The sequence below is a fragment of the Scyliorhinus torazame genome, chromosome 5 (genome assembly GCF_047496885.1).
Source record: "Scyliorhinus torazame isolate Kashiwa2021f chromosome 5, sScyTor2.1, whole genome shotgun sequence".
Lineage (NCBI taxonomy): Eukaryota > Metazoa > Chordata > Chondrichthyes > Carcharhiniformes > Scyliorhinidae > Scyliorhinus > Scyliorhinus torazame.
In genome coordinates this window covers 242,677,564-242,696,976 of record NC_092711.1, presented here as the reverse complement: position 1 = coordinate 242,696,976, position 19,413 = coordinate 242,677,564, and the positions used below count along the sequence as shown (strand labels likewise).

Here is a 19,413-nt window from a genome sequence, read left to right as displayed (position 1 = left end):
TTTATTGAACCATCATGGGTTTCAGATTAGTTTCGTCAATGCATTTCTTTAATTTTACAGATGTGAAAATATATTTCACATTCTACTGCCCTCATAACAAAGGTGGCTGAAAGAATGTTGTGCAACAGTTCTTACTGTAGAAAACATTTACCTGTACTGTACATTTTTAGTATGTTTCTCAGGTAGATAGTTATGATTCACAACAAAGTGTTCACAACTGATGCGATGGCCGTTATTGTCGACAACAGCTTTACACCTGCAAAATAACATGGGATGCGGGAAACAAGGCTAAGTTAGTCGATACTACATAGACAAGAAAAATAATACAAAAGAATTTCCTGTGAAAGTAAATTAATAATAAATATCAAACAGTGAGAAACAGGATTTTTACCTACACTAAATGCTGAACCTAAAATTCTCAAGAACCTCATTTTAGTGAAAAATTGTAAAGGTACTAAAATTGATGGTTAAAATTGCAAAGATGTACATGGAAATGGATCAAATGGTTCATGACAAATTAGCACTCGCAAGCTACAACCAATTGAAAATTACCTTATGGTACAAGAAATTGTAATGAAATTTGCATGTTACTTAGAATTAAACCATGCCAGAAGACTAAATTAGTTGAGAGAAACACTGCAATTAACTAAATAGTGCCCACACATTCAGGTCCAGATTTTCAGCTCCGGGTCAAGTTTACAAAGTAGGGAGATTCCCTGGCTCGGCAAAATCCCGACATTTAAAAATATGCAGCCGGGATTTTCATTTTCGGGGGGGGGGGGGAGGAGGAGAAAGAGAGAGTCAGGACTGGTGATGCTGGAATGAATCTGCAGGCTGCCCAGTGTGGAGATGAGCTAGGCACAAGGCCTGCTCCGTACTCCAGCACTGTGTTAAAACAAATAACAAATACATCCTTCCAGACCACCCACCCACACACACACACACACACACACACACACACACTCTGCACCATCCTTGCCAACATATGCCAGCCCATGCCCCACCCACTTCGTGACTCCCACACCCCATGCCAACTTGGTTACTCTCTAGCCCCCCCCCCCCCCCCCCCCTCAACCCCCACACCCCCCATACTTCCCTTGTTAACTCAGTGCCAACACAGGCTTCCCATTTTCACCACTACCCACCATTTCCCCCTCTCCCTCCATGACCTAGTATGCAAAGACAGTTACTGGATAACATTGCTGGAACTCATCAAAAGGAATGAAGTGGGTCAAGTGGAGGTATTCAAGAATAGTGATCATTATAGTGTAAGATTTAGGTTAGTTCTGGAGATGGACCAATTGAGAATAAATGCTTACCCGGAGCAAGACTAATTTCAGAGAATGGAGGAAAGATCCGGCTCAGGCAAATTGGAATCAAAGACCCTCAAGCAGCAACGTTATGGTGCATCTGTGGCCTTTAAAGAGATGGTTCAGATACATATCCACAAGTGGGAAAGGGAAAGCTGTTAAAGAGAATGTTTCTTCCATGACAAATGAATTACAGTAGAATGTAGAAGAAAAAGGGGCATATGGCAACTGTCAGCTTGACAATGCATTGAGCCTGATTCTCCTTTGTGAAAAGGACAGAGGACAAGTGAAAAAATAAATTAGGGATAACTACAAAAATAGATTAACTGACATAAAAAAAGAAATCAAAGGTCTGCTACAGATATATTAACAGTGAAAGGGCTGTCAGGGAAGAAGTGGGCCAATTAGTGACCAAAATGGAGATTGATTAGTGATGGCAGCAGGCATAGCTGAGATATTAAATTGTATACTTTACACGGAGCTTATCAAGGAAGAGGACTTTGCCAAAGCTCTGATAAATGAAGAGGTTAACGGGATACTGGATGAGATAAAAATTAAGAGGTACCAAGAAGGCTGGGAGAACTTAAAAAATAGCTAACTCACCCAGTTTGGATAGAATGCATTCCAGTTTGCAGAGGGAAGCAGGGATATAAATTGTAAAGGTGCTGGATACAATCACCCAATCCTCCTTGGCGACAGCCAAAGGAGTGAAGGATTACAAATATTACACACTTCTTCAAAGTTAAGGGGGGAGGGGGCGGTGGCATAGTGGTATTGTCACTGGAATAGTAATGCAGAGATTAGGGTAATACTCTGGGGGTCCCGGGTTCAAATCCCGCCATGGCAGATGGTCAAATTTGAATTCATTAAAAATCTGGAATTAAAAGTCTAATGATGACCATGAAACCATTGCCGATTGTCGTAAAAACCCATCTGGTTATGGAAAGGAAATCTGCTGTCCTTACCCGAACTGACCTACATGTGACTCCAGACCCACACAGCGATGAAGTTGACTCTTAACCACCCCTCCCTATGAAAGGGAAATTAGGGATAGTCAACAAATGCTGACACAGTCAGCAACATCCACAAAAACCTGGCAATTACAGGTCAGTCAGTTTAAAATTGCTGGTGGGAATTGATGGTAGAAACAAAAATCATGGAGAAAGTTAACACTCACTTGGGCAAGTAGACTAAAGGAAAGCCATCATGAATTTGTTATGGGCAAATTTGAATTCTTCAAAGTTCAATACGAGCACCCACTGCAGTTTGTGATGTACATTAATAATGTTGATTTAAGGATGCAGGGCACAATTCTGCAAGCTGCAGATGGCACCAAACCTGGAAGTGTTGTACTGAGAAACACGAAGATAGCAAATAGACTTCAAGAAGATGCCAACAGAAGAAATTCAACACAGGAAAACATGAGGTGATACAACTGGTACAATTTTGAAGGGGTGCAAGGTGAAGGACCTGGGGTGCACTTTCACAAATCTTTGTGGGTGGCAGGGCATGTTAGCAAAACAGTTCATGAAGTATATGGGATCCTGGATGTAGCAACAGAGTGACAGAATACAATTGCAAGGAAACTGTGTCAAATCAAGGTAGACACTAGTTCAGTCTCAGCCAATATTGCGTGCAATTTTAAGTACCACACTTTCGGAAGGACATGAAGGCTTTGGAGATGGCTCATAACAGATTTACCTTTTTTCAGGTATGCAGGATTACAGTTACATGGGCAGAGTGGAGAAGCTGGTGCTGTTCTCAATCAAGCAAGGTAGGCCAAGAGGAGATTTGATCGAGGTGTATAAAGGCATTTAGATACAGTGAAAGGAGAAACTGTTTCCAATGGCTGAAGGGCGATTAGAAGGCACAGATTTAAGGTTATTGGCAAAACAAGCAGAGGCACAGTGAGGAAGAACTTTTTAATGTAATAAGTGGTTAGGATTTGGAATGCAATGCCTGATAGGGTGGTAAATACTGATTCAACAATGGCTGAAATTGGACAAATATTTACAAGAAAAGCTTTCAGGGAAATAGGACTAACTGGATTCCCGTTTCAAACAGACGGCACAGACTTGATGGACCAAATAATCACTTTCCATGCTTTTCTACAATTCTATATTGAATCCGCGCAAAGTCAGCAAAGGCTATGAATTGAATGAGATGCATTGTGGCTGATGACTGTGCAAATACTCAAGTGAACCAGGGGCTGGATTCTCCGCAGCCCCTCACTGAAATCGGGCTCAGCGCCGGTCTGGCGATTCTCTGGGACCCGAGAATCTGTGTGATTGCGGAGTACGCTGCGCGGCTGGGGGCCCATTGAAAGAGGCCAGCCCAGCGATCCTCCGCTCCCGATCAGCCAAGTTCCCGACGCCATGGAACTAACCTGCTATTGTCGGTCGTGATGCTTGCGTGGCGGCTGCGGACTCAGTCCACGGGCGCCCTGGTGGGGGGTGGAGGGATCGGACACCGGGGGGGGGGGGGGGGGGGGGGGGGGGGCTTATAGCCGGCCGGGGGTTAGATTCACACGGTTAGATTATCTAATTTTTCTGTCTGCCTCCGTGGTCAGAGTCCGCCATGGAGCTCGGCACGGCCGCTAGAGGTCGTCGCCGTGCACATGCGCAGACTCCGAACCAGAAGTGTGGGGGCCCGTATCTGCAGCTAAAGCTGTGAGAATTACTCCGGGTCCCTGCTAGCCCCCTGCAGGGCATTTAATTAGCTGATATTTTCCCCCCGGAATATCTGTTTTTATGCCTGCATGGGGACATAGTCCCATTCTGGGAGAATCCAGCCCCATAGGTTTACAGAAAATGTTGTCAAACTCTGATCTGGCATCAGCTGTGGAGAAACAGAGTTAATGGGCACAACCTAATGAAAACATTTCCAAGGGGGACGTCCGGTTGCGGCTATGCCTAGGTAGGGCGCACAGTCGGCAGCTCCCGCCGATAACGGACTTTTAGGCCCGCTTACGGAGCTCCAGCGGCACTTTGACGGCGATTCCCGGTGTGGGAAGGAAACACTGAGGGTCCCCCAGCGCTGTATGGAGTGGACCAGGAGTGGGGCGTCAAAAAAAGCAGCTTTGGAGAGGAGAGGAGAACGGGCGCGAACAAACAAGATGGCGCCTGGCGGGGATCAGGCAGCGTGGGCCAAGTGGTCACGGGAGCAGCAGGAGTTTTAGAGAAGCTGCTTGGCAGAGTTAAAGGCAGAGATGTTGGCCCCTATGAAGGCGTTGATTGAGAGGTTGGTGGAGACACAGAAGATGCAGGGGACGGCGATAAAGGTGCAGCAGAAGGCCTCTGATAACGAGGATGAGATTTTGGGCCTGGCGGTTAGAGTGGAGGCACACGAGGCGCTGCACAAAAAATGGCAGGAGAAGCTGGAAGACCTGGAGAATAGGTCAAGGGACAGAACCTGCGGATTCTGGGTCTCCCTGAAGGCGTGGAGGGGTCGGATGCTGGGGCGTATGTGACCACGATGCTGGGTATGCTGATGGGTGCGGGGGCTTTCCTGCGGCCCCGGAGCTGGATGGGGCGCACAGAGTCCTGGCAAGGAGGCCTAGGGTGAACGAGCCGCCGAGAGCTATGGTGGTACAGTTCCACCGCTTCACCGATAAGGAGCGTGTCCTGCGATGGGCGAAGAAGGAGCGGAGCAGCAAGTGGGAGAACACCGAGATCCGTATCTATCAGGACTGGAGTGCAGAGCTGGCCAAGAAGCGTGCGGGATTCAACGGGCCAAGGCGGGCCTCCACAGCAAAGGGGTGAAGTTCGGGCTGTTACAACTGGCGAGGCTGTGGGTTACATATCAGGACTGGCACCACTATTTTGATGGTGCCGGACGAGGCATGTACTTTTATCAAGAATGAGAAGCTGGACTCGAGCTAATGGACTGTAGTATGTTGTGGGGGTTGCTGGTGGGGGCTGGGGCGGCGTTATGTTGGGGTTTTCCCCGTGTTCTCTTGTGTTTTTGTTTCCCCTTTTGCCCTGGGCCCTCAAGGCATTGGGAAGAGCTGCGTCACAGGTGATGGGGTTGGCCCAGACATGGAGAGCGGTTTATCCGCTCACGGTGGGGGCAGTCACCGAAGCGAGGGGGTTTGAGAGTATTGTGCCTTGTTATTTGACTTCTTTCTCGTGGAGAGGCGTTGGAGACTCTCAAGCTCACCTAGAGATGGAGGAATTGGTTAAGGGGTTGGAGGGTATGCAGTCGAGCAAGGCCCCGGGACCGGATGGGTATCCCGTAGAATTTTACAGGAAATTCTCAGAGCTGTTGGATCCGCTATTGTGGAGAACTTTTAACGAGGCCAAGGAAAAGGGACCTCTTCCCCGGATGATGTCGCAGGCTCTGAGCTCACTCACCCTTAAGCGAGATAAGGACCCGTTGCAATGTGGCTCCTATAGGCCAATCTTGCTCCTTAATGTAGATGCAAAACTATTGGCCAAGATCTTGCCACTAGGATTGAGGACTGTGTCCTGGGAGTGATCAATGAGGATCAGACAGGGTTTGTGAAGGGCAGGCAGTTGAACACGAATGTGCGGAGGCTCCTGAACGTGATCATGATGCCCTCGGAAGGGGGGGATGCAGAAGTGGTGGCGGCAATGGACGGGGAGAAAGCCTTCGATCGGAGGAGTGGGAGTACCTGTAGGAAGTGTTAGGCAGATTTGGGTTTGGAAAGGAATTTATAGGGTGGGTTAAATTGTTGTACCAGGCCCCGGTAGCGAGTGTGTCGATGAACCGGCTGCGGTCAAAGTACTTTAGGTTGCATTGAGGAACAAGGCAGGGGTGCCCCCAGTCCCCCCTGATGACCGTCCTCCTCAGGTTCTTGTTCCAGTGCCTTCCCATCCTCATCCCCAAGTCCTTTTTCAAGCTGGTAAACAGGATTATTACGGGATGTGTATGGGCAAACAAGACCCCGCATGTTAAGAGACTGTTCTTAGAGCGCAGTCGGGGTGGGGGTGGGCTGGCACTGACGAACATTTGCAGCTATTATTGGGCAGCGAATATATCCATGATTCGGAAGTGGGTAGTAGAGGAAGAGGGGGGCGGCATGGAAGCGGTTGGAGGTGACGTCTTGCAGGGATACTAGCCTGGGGGCATTGATAACGGCTCTGCTGCCGCTCCCGCCGACACGGTACACCACGAGCCCGGTGGTGGCGGCGACATTGAAGATCTGGGGTCAGTGGAGACGGCACAGGCAAGGGCTTCAGTTTGGACCACGATACGGAACAATCAGAGGTTCGTTCCAGGTAGAATAGATAGGGGGTTCCTAAGCTGGCACAGAGTGGGTATCAAAAGGATGGGGGACTTGTTTATTGATGGGACTTTTGCTAGTCTGAGGGCGCTGGAGGAGAAATTTGGGTTACCCCCGGGGAATACCTTTAGGTACATGCAGGTTCGGGTGTTCGTGAAAAAGCAGGTGGGGGAATTCCCGCTGCTGCCTGCCCGGAGGATACAGGACAGGGTGGTCTCGGGCATGTGGGTGGGGGATGGCAAGGTATCGGACATATACCAGGAGCTGCAGGAGATGGAGGAGGCCTCGGTGGAAGAGCTGAAGGGCAAGTGGGAGGAGGAGCTGAGTGAGGAGCAAGATGAGGGCCTGTCGGCTGACGCCCTGGGCAGGGTCAATTCCTCCTCATCTTGCGCCAGGCTTAGCCTGATTCAGTTCAAGATGGTGCATCGGGCGCATATGACAGTGGCTAGAAAGAGTAAGTTCTTTGGGGTGGAGGACAGGTGTGTGAGGTGTTCAGGGGGCCCAGCAAACCATGTCCATATGTTTTGGTCATGCCCAGCACTTACAGAATTTTGGAAAGGCTTTGCAAAGGCTATGTCCAAGGTCTTGGACACTCGGGTAAAACCGAGCTGGGGGATAGCGATATTTGGGGTCCGGGACGTGCAGGAGTCGAAAGAGGCTGGAGTTCTGGCCTTTGCCTCCTTGGGTAGCCCGGAGGTGGCACTTGATAATGTGGAGGGACACGAAACCCCCAAGTGTAGAGGCTTGGGTCAGTGACATGGCTGGATTTCTCAGGTTGGAGAGGATAAAGTTTGCCTTGCGAGGGTCCTTGCAGGGGTTCTCCAGGCGGTGGCAACCGTTCCTTGATTTTCTTGCGGAACGTTAATTGGAGGTCAGCAGCAGCAGCTAACCAGAAAGCGGGGGGGGGGTGTGAATAGATTTTATTTGTAAAGGGCACAGACCCCACCTTGTTTTGCTAATTTATAAAGCTGTTTTCTTAATTATTACTGTGCTTTTTGTTGTTTTCTTTTTGTAGTGGTTTGTAAAAATTGAATAAAATAAATTTTTTAAAAAAGAAAAGATTTCCAAGAGTCACTTCAGGTGTGTTTGGCTTGGAGTTTCTAACTGGCTCTGTCGGCGAGTTCCTCACTGTTATCGAACCACATTTAGTCACTTTTCGGGCCCTAGGGAGTTTCTCTCCAGGTTTGCCCACACTTTGACCGGTAGATGCCGGGAGCTGATTAGATCCAGCGTCAGCGGGTTTAGCCGTGCAAGACTGGGTTCCATCTATTGCGGTTTGCACCCTGCTTCGGCCGAGACTTGACCAGTAGATTGTACCCAATGTTTCAATCAGTGACCTTTCGTCAGAACTGTTTAGAGTTGCAGAGGGCCCCGGTTCAATCCCAGTCCGTGTGGATTATGCACATTCTCCATGTGTCTGCATGGGTCCCACAACCCAAAAGGATGGATGGGCCACGATAAATTGTCCCTTAATTGGAAAGAAATAATTGGGTACTCTAAATTTTTTTTATTTTTTTTTTAAAAGAACTGTTTAGAGTTAATTGGGTTCTAATGAATTGTAACTGACCTGAAATATTAACTATCTATTTCGTTGTAGCTGCTATCAGACCTGCTGAGTATTTCCATCATCTGCAGTATTTTGCTTTTCAAACTGCATATTGCCTAGGTATGACGACAAGGCTAGACAGTATTCCTAGTAAGGCCTAATGAGTAATTAAGCACAAGCTTCTACTGGTGGCACAGTGGTTAGCATTGCGGTCTCTCAGCGCCAGGGGCCAGGTTCGAATCCGACCTTGGGTGCCTGTCTGTGTGAAGTTTGTACATTCTCCCTGTGTTTGCGTGGGTTTCCTCCGGGTGCTCCAGTTTCCTCCCACAGTCCAAAGATGAGCGGGTTAGGTGGATTGGCGAAGCTAAATTTCCCTTAGTGTCCAAAAGGTTAGATGGGGTTAGATAGGGCGAGAGAGTGGGCCTAGGTGGGTTCTCTTTCAGAGGGTCGGTGCTGACTCAATGGGCCGAATGGCCTCTTTCTGCACTCTAGGGATTCTATGATTCTTGATCTTGCTTATCCACATATTTTAATTGCCTTTGTCAACATTGCAGGAGTTGACAAGAGAGTGAGCTATTCCATTCAGACGCTTTTGCCCTCTCACTTCGAAAAAACTCTGCAATTTGTAATAGTTGGCATTTTTAGGCATCAAATATGCATAATCTTTTATGATTCAGTATTAGCTTCCAGTTATAACTCATCTGGGCAGCATCTGAATTTTATCCTTTTCCAACGAACACTATGCAGAGTAGAATGTGTATATTTAGGATGTTTATAGTTTATACGTTCAGGTGTCCTGCTTATACCAACTGTTCAATCTGAATTACTATCACTAACATTTGATATTTCCTATTAAGATAAATTATCCAATTTACTACTTCCTCCTTTATGCCTGCAGCTTCCACTTCAATAAAAGATGGTGCGAGTCACCACATCAAATGCTTGTGCAGTAGCTTCATGTAGAAATTTTCATATTTAGGATTTTAAAAATTACAAGCCTTTTAAATACCCAATATTCTGAATTTGTAAAAATACTATTATGCCTCGAGTGCCATCCAAAGTCTCACAAAGGATTTCTCAGAAAAACATTCAATTCCAGATGAGATGCTTCAGTATTCATCATAAAACACAAAATGCTTAGTTTAAGTTAAAGGTGTCAATTAGCTAGAGCCATCAGATTCAATGTCAAGAATATTATACAATTGTTGAATATTACCTACATTCACTGATGATGAATAGCTGTTGTTTAATGTAATTATGTACGATGCAATCACCTAATGCCTTTGTTCAAAATGGCTGCGGAGGTGCTCGCAAGCCAACTGGATACAAATCAAAAGATAGGTACCAGGCTGAGATATTGGCTTCGATTGGCAGATGCTTGAGACCTTACAAAAATGAACGGCATCATTGACTAGCTGGGAATCTCACTGATGCAACGATGAATCAGAAACCTCTTTGTACCAAATTATAATCAGTTTAGAAAGTCAGCAGGATCTTAACTTTTTTATTGAAAAGATTAGAGAAATATATGTTAATTAAACTGTTTGCTATTCATTCATCTGCTTTACATATATAAAACCAAATGGTTCAAAAACCTGAATCTGCTTTCAAAGTGTGGAGATTTCTTCTTACGAACATCTGGAGCTTGTGCCAAAATTGGGAGCGTAGTCCTGCAAACTAGTCAAGCAACGGCAAGACATAGTCATACTCACAGAATCATACCATACGGATAACGTCCCAGACACCACCATGGTCATCCTGGGTATGCCATGTCCCGTGGATGAAAAAGCAATGATTTTTCATTGATTCTGCCTGGACTGCTTTTCTGCTTCCAGGCAGGGTGACCGATGGGGCTGGTCTCTGATATGGGGTGGGGGGGGGTCTCTGATATAGGGGTGGGGTGGTCTCAGGTATGGGTTGGGGGAGGGGGGGGGGATCCTGATGGGAGGGGGGTGTTCAAATGACCCATTTGCATCCTCCTCCTGGCACGAACCTCGATGCTGCTGCCAGCAGGGGACCGGAGCATTGTAGGTGTCAATCCAGTTTCCCCCCCACCCTACATGAGGTTCTCTACCACATTGGGAACTCTTCTACCGGCAACTGGGAATAATTCCCTTAATGTCCGCTTATCAGAGTGGCGAATGGCGCTGGACCCAAAGAAATGTTCAGTAGGATAATCAAAAAGCACAACTGTCTCAAACAAAAAAGGTAATGGTTTCTTTGCTCAATGGAAATTGAAATGTTGACTGAATCAAAGGTTGATTGAAAGAAAGGAGGCAAATGTATTTTTAAGTTAGAATGATTCGTCAACTGGCTGGACTCAGTATGTCTTTAAAAAAGGGATAATTAATAAACGGTTCTGGTTTCTACTTACCAAGTAACTCTTACAAGCAATTAGGAAGGCAAATGGTATGAAGCAGTTAGGAAAGCAAATAGTATGTTGTACTTTATTGCAAGGGATTGGAGTATAGGATTAATCTTGTGTTGTTATGAACCTAGAATATGAAGTACAGTTTTGGTCTTTGTACCCAAGGATAGAACTACCTTAAAGGGGTTGCACCAAACGTTCATTAAGATTGATCCCTTGGAAGAGAAGATTGTCCCATGAGGAAAGTTTGAGGAGAATCGGCTTGCACGCTTTGGAGTTAAGAATTAATCGAAACATAAAAGACAGGGTGGATGCTGAGGGATTGTCCCCCAAAGCTAGAGAGTCTACGGGTCGGCCATTTAGGACTGAGATGAGGAGCAATGTCTTAATTCAGAGCATTGTAAATTTTTAAAATTCCCAACTCCAGAGGTCTATGGATGCTCAGCACTTGGGTATATTTTAAGCTGAGATTAATAGACTTTTGGTCACGAAATGTAATTGAGGGATATGGAAATCAAACACTAAAATGGAGTTGATGTCAAGGATCAGTTCTGATCTTACTGAATGGTGAGAGGAGCCGCGAGGGTCACATGGCCTTTATCGGTCTCTAGCTTATGTTCTTATGTAATTTGCGATGTGGAGATGCCAGCGTTGGACTGGAGTGGGCACAGTAAGAAGTCGTACGACATCAGGTTAAAGTCCAACAGGTTTGTTTGTAATCACTAGCTTTCGGAGCACAGCTCCTTCATCAGGTATAATTTGCAACAAGGAAAATGGTGAACAGAGAAAATATAATTTTAAGATCTATTTCATGAGATTATTTCAACATTTAACTTTGGGAATTAATGATTTAAATGATTTCACTCGGCAAATTGCACAATCTTCTATCCAAAGTCTACATTTGGCCTTTTCCACTTTTCATTTCTTTTTAGCTAATGTTGTTCCTTTGCAATACCCTACAGCCATCTTTTGCCCATTGTTTTTCTCATTTTTAAATTTTTAGCCCTTTCTTCCATTTGGGTTACAGGAACTTTTGGTAATGAAGACTGCTGTTCAGGAAACCTTTGCACAATTGTAAAATGGCATAGGTCAACTTTGAAGAGTCCTGTTCTTTACAAATTATAGATTTAAGATTCGGTGACTTGACAGAGATCTTGAAGTCAATTCAGAAGCTAGGCCTCTCGCTTTCCTCCAAAAATTGTTCTCACTGCCCTAACCCAATTTATTTTCTCTTCTTCTACACATTAGATGCTCATATGATCACAACCTAGTTAATTTTGCCAAGGGTCTAACAGATTAGATTTAAGTGCACCCTGATGAAAATCAGAACAATGAACAATAAAAGCCACTTGCCCTTTTTTCAAGTTTTCTAATTTTCTCCTGTGTACTTTGTGGGTCTGAATGCAGCAAGGACTAACCATTTGCAGGAAGGGAAGCTGAGATAATTTATCATTATATCCACAGACCTAGCATTAAATTTGCAATTGGCAAGATTTGTAATTATTCCTTGGTTAACCAGTTAACTGGTTCCCTACACACCAATACACCACCTGCTGACTGGCTGGTGCCAAAACAATTGTCCCACCAATTCACTTGCTTGCCCCAAATTCCCCAACATAAGAACTAGGAGCAGGAGTAGGCCATCTGGCCCCTCGAGCCTGCTCCACCATTCAATGAGATCATGGCTGATCTTTTGTGGACTCAGCTCCACTTTCCGGCCCGAACACCATAACCCTTTATTCTTCAAAAAACTATCTATCTTTATCGCCAACAAACCAACAATAAAGCCAGGTACAGTTGTTGTTTAAAATCAATTATTGGTTCCCTAACTACATAGATGAAGAGAGACCATGTTATCTGAGGCATACAAGCTTCTGAGGCACTGACATCAGTGGATCTTCCCACTGGCAAATTAACTGTGGGAAGGGGTAATAAGCCAATGAAGCTGCCACTACTTACAGGGGAGGCTCAAAGCTCATTTGTGAAAATGGATTGCCTCAGTCACAAGACCTTCTCTTGTGTTGGGTACCAGATTTGAAGGCATATATGTCAATAACAATGAATAAAGGTAGTAGAGCAGATCAACGCCAGGTCTCGTCTACCCATGACCTAGTGATAGTGCAGGAAGGAATCTGATCTCACCAGGCCTGCCAAGATAAGACTCTCCTTCACACCTCTCCTACTCTGTGCATCATTAGGCACATGATTTAAAGATGCCTCGCACATTTTAAAGACACTTCAATGGGACAGAAACAAACCCATTTTCACTCTTCTCACAGGAGAAACTACTACAACAGAATGGGGAGTGAATATAGTCTACTAATGCAAGAATTGACACAATTAGCAGAAAGATGGCACACAAGATTAAAGATGGCAAGGCTTGAGATAACAATGAAGGGCATTTCTCCTTCCTTCTCACCTTATATTTATAGTCTCACTCTGAGACTCAGCATGACAACATTGTCTGCAATATATTGCCATTGATCTGCTACTGCTCATTCATGCCAATGAATTAACTTTCATCGTTTCCCTTTTTCGTGTCCCTACAGGTATCAACACATAAATCATTGCCCATGTACCAGAGAAAAGGAGATAGAAGGTGATTCATCAAGCATAAGTGACTAAGAATATCAAATTGCATTTATCTCGCTCTTTGCCTATCTGAAGATGTTTAACAGGAGTGTTATCAAACAAGATTTAATGCCTTTTGGGAACAAAGGGACCTGGCCCTTGGTGTACAACTCCATGGATCCCTGAAGGTGGCAGCACAGGCAGATAGGGTGATGAAGAAGGTAGCCAGGGCATAGAATATAGAAGCGGGGAGGTTTTGATACAACTTTATAAAACATTGATTAGGGAACAGGTGGAATATTGTGCGCAGTTCTGATCGCCACATCATCAGAAGTACCGAGGAGATTCACCAGGATGTTGCCTAGGACGGAAAGTTTTACCTATGAGGAGAGACTGGATAGCCTGGGTTTGTTTTCCTTGGAGCAGAGGAGGCTGAGGGGGAATCTGATAGAGGTATACAAAATTATGAGAGACACAGTGGGGCAGATCACAAGAATATCTGCCCCATGGCAGAGGCGTCAAAGACCAAACGGCATAGGTTTAAGGTAAGGAGTAAGTGGTTTAGAGGGGATTGGAGGAAACAATTTTTCACCCAGAGGGTGGTGTAAACATGGAGCGTGCTGCGTGAGAGGGTGGTGGGGGCAGGTACTAACACAACATTTAAGAAGCATCTGGACAAGCACCTAAATTGCCACTACATGGTAGACTATAGACCAAGTGCTGGTAAATGGGATTAGAATAGATTGCTATTGATGGTCAACATCGACATGGTGGGCTAAACGACCCGTTTCTGTGCAGTATGACTCTATGACCAGCTACAGAGCTGTTTACACAGGGCTGTTTAGCACACTGGGCTAAATCGCTGGCTTTTAAAGCAGACCAAGGCAGGCCAGCAGCACGGTTCAATTCCCGTACCAGCCTCCCCAAACAGGTGCCGGAATGTGGCGATTAGGGGCTTTTCACAGTAACTTCATTTGAAGCCTACTTGTGACAATAAGCGATTTTCATTTTCATTCAGAAGTGATTAAAACCATGGTCAAAAATGTAGATTAAAGGAGTACTCTTAGAGAAGAGGAAAGATGAAGAAAGGCAGAGGGGATAGAAAGAAAATTCCAGAGCTTAAATTCTAGGCAGCCCAAGGCACAGCCACCAGTGGTGGCAATGGACTACTGACCAGAAACCTAGCTGGTCAGCTATATAAAAACCTTGGCTACAAGAACTAGTTAGAGGCTGGGCAAATAACTCACCATTGAAGACCCCAAAAACTTTCCACCATCTAAAAGGCAAGTTAGAGTGTGATGGAATACTCTCCACCTGACTGGATCAATGCAATTCTAATAACGTCCAAGAAAATTGACACACGCAAGACAAAGTAATTTGCTTTATTGTCACTTCATCCACCACTGATACATCGTGGCTGCAGCGTGAACCAACTACAACAGTGTTTTTCCCAGGACCCTCTTTTGCCAACAGGTTAACCTTCAGGGCCAACGCCACGTTCACTTACCCAGTCTATCCTGAGTCAAGGCAGCGTGTGGGACCCTGATGTTTTCTTGCCCCAGGCAAGGGAGAGGAAGAAAATCAACTAGCTTTCCTGTTCTTAATCACTACCCAGTAGCCTCTGGTGCATTGAATTTATGTCAGCATTGAGCAAGGGCAGGATCAGACATGGCTGTGATGTCCTCCTGTCTATAAAGATTCACTGTCCCGGGTCAAACAAGAAGAATAGTTACTCATGAGAGATACTGGAGGTATTCTGCCTTAATAAATCATTAATCCTTGGGGGAAGGACATTTTGTATGTGTTTGATTTTCACCGTGTGCTCTCTGTCCTGGGCTCAGAGTACTTATATCGTCTCCTATAAAACCCAGGAGTAAAACTAACAGACAAAAACTCCCAGGAAGCAGAGGAGCAGCCGCAGCACCTTGCCCCATTGAGGATTTGGCCATCTCGTTCGACGCCTTCGGCCCCACGGCAACCATCTTGGCTGGTCCCATCAATGCCCGCACCCGCCAGGATGGCCCCCCGCCAACCACCCACCTTTTCAAAAGGTCACCAGCGAGCTACACGGATATTCGCCAAACCTGTCTATATTTTACAATGTTCCAGTTTTCACAAAGCAGCTCCCGACTCCTGCTGGTTGAAAACATTCTGTCCAATACAAACCACCAGCTGCATCATTTCCCATCATCAATACACAGGAACTTGTGCACAGAGTCTGCACCGTTTCCTCGTGGCATGACCAGTATATACTGCCCACTTGGAATTGCTTTTAAGACTTTCCAATTGGAGAACAAAGCTCATTCAAAGCATCGAAAAGGAAAGATGCTGTGGAAACGTTGCTTTATTCCAATGCGTTACAAGTGAAGCATGCTAAAAAAGTCTGCCAAGAACGGAATAATTTGCTCATCGTCAGGCAAACTGGTGACTGGTGATTGAGCCAAAATCCAGTGGGTCCACCGACTGTCCATTGAATTTGATATTCGGTCACAGAATTTGGCGCAGTTGCAAGGACAGGGAAATAAAAGATCTTTCTACCTGCTATGTGCTTTCAGCAAAAATGCTAACAAGCCAACGATCTTTGCTATGCTTGGTGGGTGGGGGCTTGAATATGTACACGGCAGCTGCTGCGAAGATTTTGAAGACACATTCGAGCGGCAGTTACAGCAGAGGCAAAGCGATCAGAGATTAATGGTTGGGGCTTGTCGGGTGGCTTGAGTGCGCGCAAGTGCTAGCACCCTTCACAGGTGTTACCTCTAAGCTTCATGTTGAGCTGATGGCTTGTTAAATTCTTCTTTTTACATCGGAACAGCTTCTCCCTATGAATTACAGAACTGTTGTCGGACGGTTGCTCTATGACCCTTCTGACAACTGCCCGTGACCCGTGTTTTGAAAAACCCTGACCTGCACGATGCATTTCAGCAACGCACCAAGGTTTTCATACAGCACCTTCCAAACCTGCAACTTATAGGTCCAGAATGACAAGAATAGTGGAAGGCTGGGAACACCATCACATCCGAGTCAGGCACTGACCTGATCAGGAAATATCTTGCCACTATGTCCAAATCCTTTAACTCTCTCCCTATCAGTACTGTGGGTGTGTTTGCACTAGATGGACCGAGTGATTCAACAGGTGGTGATGGTTAATTAGGGATGAGCAATAAATGCTGGCCTTGCCAGTATGGCCACATCTCAAGAATGAATCTCAAGAAGAAATGCCAGAATCCGAGAAATCTGATGGTTGCAAGGCAAGAAGAAGTTATAGGAATGGCCATGTAGGAATTTAAACACAAGGAAGAGAATCTTAAATTTGGGGTGTTGCTGGATATCCAAATATTTAAACAAGTGTTGCTGGACCAGGAGCCAATGTCGGTCACTGAACATTGGGGTGATGGATGAATGGGGCTTGGCAAAAGTTAAGATGCAAGCTGCAGAGTTTTGAATGAGGTGAAGGGTACAGAGGCAGAAGGTGACTGGTCAGCCAAGAGCACTTTGTAATAGTCAAGCCCAAAGATATCAACAGAATGGATGAAAGTGGAGGTGGGCTGGCTTGATGAAAACGGTGGCCCAAGAAATAGCATCCAACCATAACATACGAAGTGAAAATAAAAACGGAAAATGCTGCAAATACTCAGTCAGTCAGGTAGCAGCTATGGAGAGAAACCATTAGCGTTTCACATTGATGATGACCCTACATCAAATCATCATCAACCTGAATCGTTTCGGTTTGTCTCCACAGCTGAGTATTTCCAGCTGAGTATTTCCAGCATTTTGTTTTTATTTCAGATTTCCAGCAATGAAGTATTTTGCTTTTGAATTTCTGATAAAATACTAAACATTTTGTACACAGCACACTTAGATAAATATCATTTGCCTCTTGGCGCCCTTTCCCTAACAGTTCGTTCATAGATGTATAAATAGATATATGTTGTAAAATAATTTTTTTGTAATTTGGATGACAAAACTTCAAAGTATCATGAGCTATGAGGATGACAGTTATAGACTTCAAGAAGGTATTGGCAGAATTAGCAGAACGACGCAGAGGCAAATTTGACATGTAAAGACATGTGAAGTGTTACATTTTGGCAGCATGAACGAAGAGTGGCAATAAAACATAAAGGGTACAATTCTGAACTGGATGCAGGGGCAGAGAAGCGTATATGCTCGTTGAGAATGTGGTAAAAAAGGCAAATGGGATTTTGGGCTTGAGAATAGAGGCAAAGAGTACAAAAACAAGGAAGTTATGATCACCCTTTACAACACATTGATTCAACCTTAAATGGTCACTTCAGGAAGGATATGTCAGGCAGGGGCAAAGAAAATTACAAAGATTTTTAATATTGTTTCATACGATTTGAGCGTTGCTAGCAAGGCAGCATTTGTTGCTCACCCCAAAATGTAGTGGTCGTTAGTCAAAAATCATTCCCGGGATGTGAGCATTCGGTTATGTGGATAGATTGGGGAAGCTGGAGTTGTTCTCCTTAACCGGAAGGTTGAGAAAAGGTTTGATTGAAGTATACAAAATCATGAGGGGCCTACGCAGAGCAGGTAAGGAGAAGCTATTCTCTGGCAGAAGGCTCATGAACCAGAGCACATGGTTTAAGCCAGTGTTTTTCAAACTATTTTTTCTCCTGAGACCAACCTTTCCCAACCAACTGACCTTTGCAACCCATGCCGGCCGACCTTCACGACACACGCCAGCTGACCTTCGCGACCCACACCAGCCACCTTCAAGACTCACAATTTTCGCTTACCTTTAATGCAACAGGTGAGCCTGCTTGATTTGCTATGTCATTTACTGTTACATTTCTGTTAAGGACTTGAGTTAGTGATTAAAGTTCTCGCATCCTTTGAAAAAAACCAAGAGGTTTTTTCTTGAACCCGCCAGGGTCTTCAAATGCCTTCGATGTTGAGGGTTTTAAACTTTCATTTGCCAGTACTTCACTGCATATAACACACAAGCTTTGCACCCTGATTTGCATTGGCACAATTAACAAAGCGATACCTCAAGAAATATTTATACTGCTTTGTTGCTGTTTTCAGTTTCTTCTTAATGGGTTGTTCACCAGAAGCCTTGGATCTCGGTATACAGCTCACACAAGCACTGCTTTGTGCTGCAGTGGACCCTCCTTAGCAGTTCTCTCCAGCAGATTCAGTTGTGAGATCCTGGCCTGGTTGTGTCTCTGGCCCTCTCTTACTTAGAACAAAATGATCAATCTTCAATTCGTCAGTCATGTTGGCTTGCTTGCTGTCAACTACAAAATGGAGGAATCTCACCTCTGTGATTTCACGCCCAAAGAACGGATGTACCAGGCATGTGACATCAGTGGATGTGCCGGGTGCATGACCTGCTCTCTGCCGCTGCTTTTGGCAGGAAGACTGTATCGTTTGCATTTAAAGGTCGGTCATGGCAGGCATTCTTAAAAGCCGTTCACGACCTTTGGGTGCTTCTCCCAAATGCTGCTGCCAATCATTTTGCGAACCTGTGCGGGTCGCAACCCGCAGTTTGAAAAACCCTGATGTAAGGTGGTTGGCAAATGAACCAAAGGCAATACAGAGGTTTAAAAAAAAATACAGCAAGTGGTTAGGATCTGCAATGCCTGGGAATGATATGGAGGTAGACTAGATCATGGTTTTCAAAGGAGAATTGGATCAGCTCTTTAACGGAAAACATTTATGGGGAAAGTTTGGGACTAGATGAATTGGGCTTGCAGAGGGCTGGACTAATAATGAAGAGCCAAATGGGCTCCTTCTGTCGTGGAATCACTCTATCATATCACTCGACATCACAGGTGAGCTGCTACCAATATATTAAGAGGGTGTACAGTTTGCTCTTCCACTACTCGGGTATTCACCTTACTAATCATCACAATTTTTAATCACATATTACTGTCTGGCTCAAGCAAAACAGCAGCAAACAAGAATGAAAGGAATAAATCAGATGCAAGTTAGGCAAGTAGAAAATTGCCACTGACAAACTGCTAATGACTGAAGTAAATACCCAAACCTAAATGATCAGTCACAAAAACCCATCAGCACTATAATTCAAAAAATCAATTAAATGACTTTAAATGCTCATTTCTTCCACCACATTCCTTGGTAACTGAAGATTTTAATGTCCAAAGCAAGGTTGTAATTGGCACAAGTTTCTTTGTTTTTGTAAATTTAGAGTACCCAATTCATTTTTTCCAATTAAGGGGCAATTTAGCACGGCCAATCCACCTACACTGCACATTTTGGGGTTGAGAGAGCGAAACCCACGCAAACACAGGGAGAATGGGCAAACTCCACATGGAGTGACCTCGAGCCGGGATCGAAGGTTGTGCAGTGCTGGTCCGAGGAGACAGAAGAGCTCTTACGTGACTGCTTAGAG

General features: G+C 45.1%; 1 protein-coding gene across 1 annotated transcript in view; it reads right to left on the bottom strand.

Annotated features, from left to right (window-relative positions):
- Window positions 1–19,413, bottom strand: part of chm (CHM Rab escort protein) — a 189,857-nt gene that overhangs the window by 36,830 nt on the left and 133,614 nt on the right. The window contains exon 10 of the mRNA XM_072505223.1: window positions 152–256. Coding sequence (XP_072361324.1) covers window positions 152–256 — 105 coding nt within the window. The remainder of the gene's footprint in view (window positions 1–151; window positions 257–19,413) is intronic.